We start from the raw sequence: 6,873 nt of genomic DNA, 5'->3' as shown, positions 1-6,873 counted from the left end.
CCTTCTGTTTTTTAAGTCTAAAACATATATATTTTCCTTTTTTAAGTTATTCATCACAATTGAAATGAGAGAAATTACAATACTCCAACGAAAATGGGTAGATATTAAAATAATTAAATCTGGAAATTCAAATGGCATATGAATTACATGTTTTTTTTTAATAAATTGTTTGAAATTTTATAAAGCTACAAAGATCTGTGCAATGCTAGAACTTGGAACTGGAATATGAAATGAAAACATAAATAATACATAATATGACCATCGATCTCTCTAATGCAAGGAGTTTGAATGAAAAAGAAAATAAAAACCATTCTAAAGAGGAATTGAGTTTTGCAATCAATATAAATGTAAGATAAAGAGATGAGAACAACAGCTGGTATGAAATACAAGTTCTTTATGTGTAAATGCATTGCCTTTTAAGTTATTGGAGCTTTCAAAGTTTTTCCTCAAACGATAGATATGCTAATCAGAAATGGGTGTTCTACTCTATGCGAGGCTTTGCCCATTTCTGCTTCACCTCCAGTGAGATGGTGCTCTGTGTTGAAGTTGTCAAAGATTTAGGGATAAGTCTTAATGGAAGTCCTTGCTTAGGAATGGGGAAGGGAGAATGTTCAATCCCATCCTCACTCCTCACTGTTTCCCACCTGAGATAGAAACACAAGCATATCAGCTAAAAATCTTTACTGCTACATATACAAATTTATCTCAGGAAAGAGAGAATGGCCCTTAAATCTCTGCCTCTTGGGGAAATCCATTGTGAAGGGATATGACTATGTACCTGTATTTGGTAGTAAGATGGTGGATTAAAATGAGCATTTCTGTAAATGCCAGTTGATTCCCAGGACATGAATGGGCTCCATTACCGAATGGCATGAAAGTATTTGGCTTCAGAGGCACCTGTGATTCATTGCCCAGTCCAACTTCAAGATTCAGCATTTTTATTTAGATAAATATTACTGAGTGTTGAAATCGGATTAGACAATGAACAGATTTTAATTCTGTTGAAAACCCAAAAGCTCAGGTGGCTATATGTGTACCAACCTCGAATCTGGAAGGATCAAACTTGTGGGGATCTGGGAAAAATTCTGGGTTATGATGGAGGTTTCTGAAGATTGGCATTACCTTCCAACCCTTGGGAATCAAGTACCCTGCCAAATAATAATGATTATAATAAAGTGCTAATAAATATGATAAGCATTGTTTCTCTAAATATGTAGATTGCCCTTGACTTAACTACATATATTTAAAATATATTTATTTCAAAAGATTTTTAATAATACTTTTGGATGAAGTATCAGCATTCTATTAATTAGAAATAAAAGTATATATATTCAAATAAAAATAGGTGGACACAAGATCACACTTGAGAGTCCAATAGAACTAAGTCTGAAACAACACTGAATTACAGAAAATAAAACTACTAAGCAGCAAGAGCAGCAGCAGTTTGAGGAAGTGGAGGGTCCGAGTCACCCGACCTACCCCAAACATCAGCGGGTCAGGAGTTCCTAGCCCTCACCAGTGTCCTTATCTTTGTCTTAGTCATCAGTACAAAATCTTTAGAAATATTAAGTTGGATTTATTAGATTTTTACAGTAATTGTTGTTTATTGTAATTGTTTTCTGGATTCAACTGTGTAAGAATTTTTGCATCAATGTTTCAAGTTAATGTTTCAGGTCACACTCTCTGAACCATCATATCAAAATAAAAGAATCAAAAAGAAAAATAATGATTATACAAAATATTAAAATTTATGAAACAAATTAAATAGAATTTGAGATTAATAGTCTATCTTTCAATAAATACATTTAAAATATCATATTAATAATCTTGTTTTATTTTAAATGAAAACAATAGGATCAGCATCTATAACTTTCTGTAAAAGATTACAATAGACATCTGAACCAGAAATCCTCCTTACAATAAGAAGCCACATTTATTATTCAGTAGCTCTATAAAAAATATGCATAATAAATTACATTAAATCTTACCTTTGTACTCAATATCTCCAACAGCTTCCCTGAATGTGAAGGATAACACAGTTGCTACCCTCAATGTCTCCCGGATAACCTAAGAAGATTCAGTTCATCAACAAAAAGACATGAATAATAGTTTACAGAAAGGTTTCAAGGAAAAGCTCTTTTACGCTGTATGCTTACTCTGGTTGTCAGGAACATTTTCTTCGTGTCTCCTAGTGTCAAGGACGATCTGTTTCCCTTAATTTCCTTAATGGCCTTTTGCTCTGCCTGTACTAAAAGCATTAATGTCAGCAAAAAAATTTCTAACATGAAAAGGGTAAAGGTTTTCAGTCAATTTAGTTCTCACAATATCTAGTGGGATGTATTTATTTTGGCTTCAAAACGGAATACGAATTGACTAGCACGCGTGTTAGTCATGCGTTTGACACCGTCATTTTGCAATAAACGGCTGCGATTGACTAACACGTCGCTATCATATTGTACGAAAGATCTGTTTTGAAACCAGAATAGCTTCGACCTATCTAATGCTGTAATCAATGTACGACGTAACTGTAAAATATCTAAACTAAGAATACATTAAATCAATATGTTTTCAAACAAAAAATACAAAAAAAAAAAAGACAAGTAAGAACAAGCTTTTTCATTAGAAAAAGATTTACAAATATATATTTGCAAGCATATTTATTTTCAAGTAGTACTACATTACAATTTGATCGTTCTCCACATAATTAGGATTAGAATGATATTATGTAAAAATATGGTTTATGCTTTCATGCTAAGTCACCAAGTTCGAATTCGAATTCGAAGTTCGACAGCTTTGAAATTCTAATGAAGTTCGATGCGGAAAAAATTCGAAATGTATAAAATTCGAATTAAATTTGCCATATGTAATTTTTAAATTTTTTTAATAAATATATGTAAATATGTAATATATCTATAAAATTGCGTAAATAGTTTAACATTATAAATTTATAAATAAACATTATAAAGTATAAACTATTAATTAACCTAAAAAAATATTAAATAAACAACATTATTAAATAATAAACCTAAAAAAATATTAAATTAACAACAATATTAAATAAATAATAATAAATTTATAATAAACATTATTAAATTGTTTATAAAAATATTAAACCTAAAAAAAATTAAAAAAATATAAAAAATATTTAATATAAAATTACAAACTATTAATATAAAATTATAAATTTTTAGACTATATAAACATTATAAACATTATAAAATTATAAATAAATAAAGAAATAATAAACTTAAAAAAAATGGCGTCGCAGACTGGTCGTGGCATTGCCTACTGGTGGCGGTGGTGGCGGTCGGGCAGACTGGGCGACTCCCGTGGGCGTGACTGGTGCGACTCTCGTGGGCGTTGGCAACTCGCGTGGACGTGACTGGTGCGACTCCCGTGGGCGTGACTGCAACTCCTGCGGCCACCGTATTTATAAAATCCACGACGAAACCCTAAAACGCAAGCCAAAAAAAACTTTATCGCAAACCTTAAATTTTAATTCGAATTTAATGGAATGCATTGAATCAATATGTTTTCAAATGAAAAATACACAAAAGAAAATGACAAGTAAGAACAAGCTTTTTCATAAGAAAAAGATTTATTTGCAAGCATATTTATTTTCAAGTAGTACCACATTACAATTTAATCATTCTGCACATAATTAGGATTAGAATGATATTATGTACAAATATGGTTTATGCTTTCATGGTATTTGAGATCATATATGCAGCTTTGGCTCTCACGTTATGGCTTCATGAGTTTGATTTAGAATCCTGCCTGTATGATTGAAAAAATGGGGAAATGGAGAGTTTCAGCATAAGATTTATATACAATATTTTTATATTTTAATTTAATTGAAAGAAGATTTAAGAGAATTAATAGACTCTTACAGATCAATATTTCTAATTCTTGACATTAAATCTCAATTCTGTTGAAAGGTCCATACAAAATAAATATAAGTAAAATTTTGAATACAGGCTCGATAAATCAAATAGTTTTTTCTGGTTCAGTTCATGGACTATGGGGTGATTAGGTTCAATGTTCGCTCCTATACATACGGTGAGTTTGATATGGGAATTTTTCTTCTTACACAAAACAATTGTGTTTTGCTCACTGTTTTAGCCTTACAATTTAGTAGTGCAATGTGGAAGCTTATGAATCAAGCTTAAATTTGAAGATATGACAATAGCACCAACCACCATCTATTGTGATAACAATAGCATTATTTCTATGACAAAGAATCTGGTGTTTCATGCCAAAACAAAACACATAGAGATCTGGCATCATTACATTCGTGACTTGGTTCAAGATGGACAAGTGGAGCTACAGTTCTGTCCTTCATCTGAACAAGTTGCTGATATCTTCACCAAAGCTCTTCCAGTATCAACTTTTGTCACTTTCTGATATCAATTAGGTCTCACCTCCATTCATCATTCAGGAGATTGAAGATATGATCGCTGAGCTGGAGCTGAGAACGAAGCTTTCGAGATTTTGTTTTTTTGTTTTTTCTCAGTTTTTTGTGCTTTAAGAGAATCAACAGTTTTACGAAATGTTATGCTAGCTTGATTTAAGTTTTATAGTTTTAATTCTTGTTACCACTGCTGTCAACGTCTAATAAAACTGTTTTTTTAGTTTTTTAGTTTTGTTTTTTGTTTTATTCTGATCGGTAATGATCAGATCTCTCTCTATTTATTAGAGACTATGTAATTATTCATTCAATGTTTTTTTAAAATATATTTCTCAGTTCTAAGAAATTAACAGCAGTCTTCTTCTTTTCAGTTTAGTTTTTCTGTTTGTTAAATTGATAATCTTTCAAAATTGGCTTCATTTTGTTCAATGTGACAACTTTCTAGTTCACCAACCTGGCAACTTTCTATTATCATCAACTAGTAAAGAAGAAAGGTGTGATGAGAGCATTCCAGTCAGGTCAAAAAATTTAGAGTCGTACATATGAGGCAGGGCTTGCTGCTTGGTCAAGGTTGTTATGGAAAAAAGCAGACAAATAAATGTGACTGTAATATGTTATCTGAAAACTTAAGAATTGAGTCATCAGAAGTCGACGGAGGTTTCAGCAATCCATGTGTATATAGGTTGTGCTTCAAAGATCTAAGGCTTTTAAAGTCCATATAGGAAGGTTTTTTCAAAAACTGTTAAAAAATCTTGTACACAGTTTATCCAAAAGCCTTTACATCTCGATAGAGGATACATACAATTCAACCTATTTTTTTATATTGAAGATTGTCTTATTCATATTCTTGTCTACTTTCTTCGAGCAAACTTTATATATTTTATTAGTCGACAACTTTTTTCACTATAATACTTTGACCTTTAAGATAGATTTTTTTTTGTCATATTAATTATTTTTATTATATAATGTGTATGCTTGTGTACTTCGACCATTGGATTGAATGCCCCTGGTTTTCATGGTGCTTGCAGCTGCATTCTCCATGCTGTTACTAGAACTTTGATGTTTACACCTTTAAAGGGAAATGCCAGGCCTGATCTGTGTGTTATATCGTTTTAGATTTAAGTCCTCTATGTGTACACTCTCTTTTTCCCCGAGCAGAGGATTAGATGGATTGATATGCCATCCAAGTTAACTAGATGGATTTCATGGTCTTATAAACATGATAGCTTTGCAATAAAAACAGAATTTCAACTTCTGAAGTATTAGATGACATGACTTTTTTTTTCAACTTTTGAAGATTTTGAGGTATCACATGACATCACTGTTTTTTAACTTTCTTGCATTTGCAACATGGCATGTGTATTAATTCTGCATTTCCTGCGGGTAATTCTAAAACATGATCTTTATAAGTAGATTTGAAGAAAGTGCTAGAGGACACCCAATGATGTGTTAAGTTAATTTTGCTTGCTGTTGTACAACTTTATATATTGTGGCTGTTTTTTTAACAATAATCTTTCATATTGAGTAATTATTTTTGTAATCTTTCGAAATTCAATTTGAAGTATATTTTTCCTTTCAATTAATTTAATTTAATTTTTTTTTTTTTCCTGTTATCTGCTAGAGTCTTAAGAAAGAAAATCTGCAAGAATGGTCTGACAGAATGTCAAAGTTGCAGTTTAAGATATTCATTAAGTCTTTATTTTAAGGCTATGGACTTTGTCATTATTCAAACAAATTCTTCATATTAAATTCAAATAAATTGTTAGCATTTTTCAAAGAGTAAATGTTTTAGTAATGTATAATGTCAATAAAATAGACTTCAAGCTATCATCTATAATTCTTAGTAGCAAGTAATTCAGAAAAAAATTGGTTATCTTCAAAAAGTAATACAAAAAAACAAATATATTTTAGTAATGCATAATGTTGATAAAATCGATTTCAAGCTTCCATCAATAATTTTTAGTAACAAGTAGCAGAGAAAAAAATTGATTAATTTTGACTACTTTCCTTAGCTTATATTCGAGACTTCTTGAGGACCTCCATGAAACAAGGAGAACCATCAAACATCATCAAACTTCATATAGACATTGTAATTTAAAATGGTCTCCCTTCACTTTCTCCAGAGCTAGGATAAGTGATAGTTGAACGAGACATGCATATGAGAAGCTAGAAGCTAATTGTACATGAGACTTATGAGGAGAGTCCCATTACACCCAACCTCTACCTCTACTGCAGAGTGAGGTAAGAGAGAGAATGAAAACTAGCTATTACTGTTACTATCATTCAAGGATTTCACTACCAGCCAAACCTTGTAGTTAATGTTTTATCGATGCCTCCTAAGTTTGAACATCAACATATAAGAATTTTTAGAAAAAAAATGTCAAAAGTCATTATAAATTTTTTAATATAACCATTAGCGATTATAATATGTCATCCACATCTTTAGGTCTACCTTTTTTTATGTA

At 31.1% G+C, this 6,873-nt stretch overlaps 1 protein-coding gene across 1 annotated transcript in view; it reads right to left on the bottom strand.

The window, feature by feature from the left end:
• Window positions 1-346: 346 nt before the first annotated feature.
• Window positions 347-6,873, bottom strand: part of LOC131032302 (abscisic acid 8'-hydroxylase 1-like) — a 29,088-nt gene continuing 22,561 nt past the window's right edge. The window contains exons 5-9 of the mRNA XM_057963242.2: window positions 2,157-2,243; window positions 1,989-2,067; window positions 1,042-1,148; window positions 779-897; window positions 347-644 (exon numbers count right to left, since the gene is read on the bottom strand). Coding sequence (XP_057819225.1) covers window positions 482-644; window positions 779-897; window positions 1,042-1,148; window positions 1,989-2,067; window positions 2,157-2,243 — 555 coding nt within the window. The 3' untranslated portion in view covers window positions 347-481. The remainder of the gene's footprint in view (window positions 645-778; window positions 898-1,041; window positions 1,149-1,988; window positions 2,068-2,156; window positions 2,244-6,873) is intronic.

The sequence above is a fragment of the Cryptomeria japonica genome, chromosome 8, assembly GCF_030272615.1.
Source record: "Cryptomeria japonica chromosome 8, Sugi_1.0, whole genome shotgun sequence".
Lineage (NCBI taxonomy): Eukaryota > Viridiplantae > Streptophyta > Pinopsida > Cupressales > Cupressaceae > Cryptomeria > Cryptomeria japonica.
This window is presented reverse-complemented; position numbering and strand designations above follow the sequence as displayed.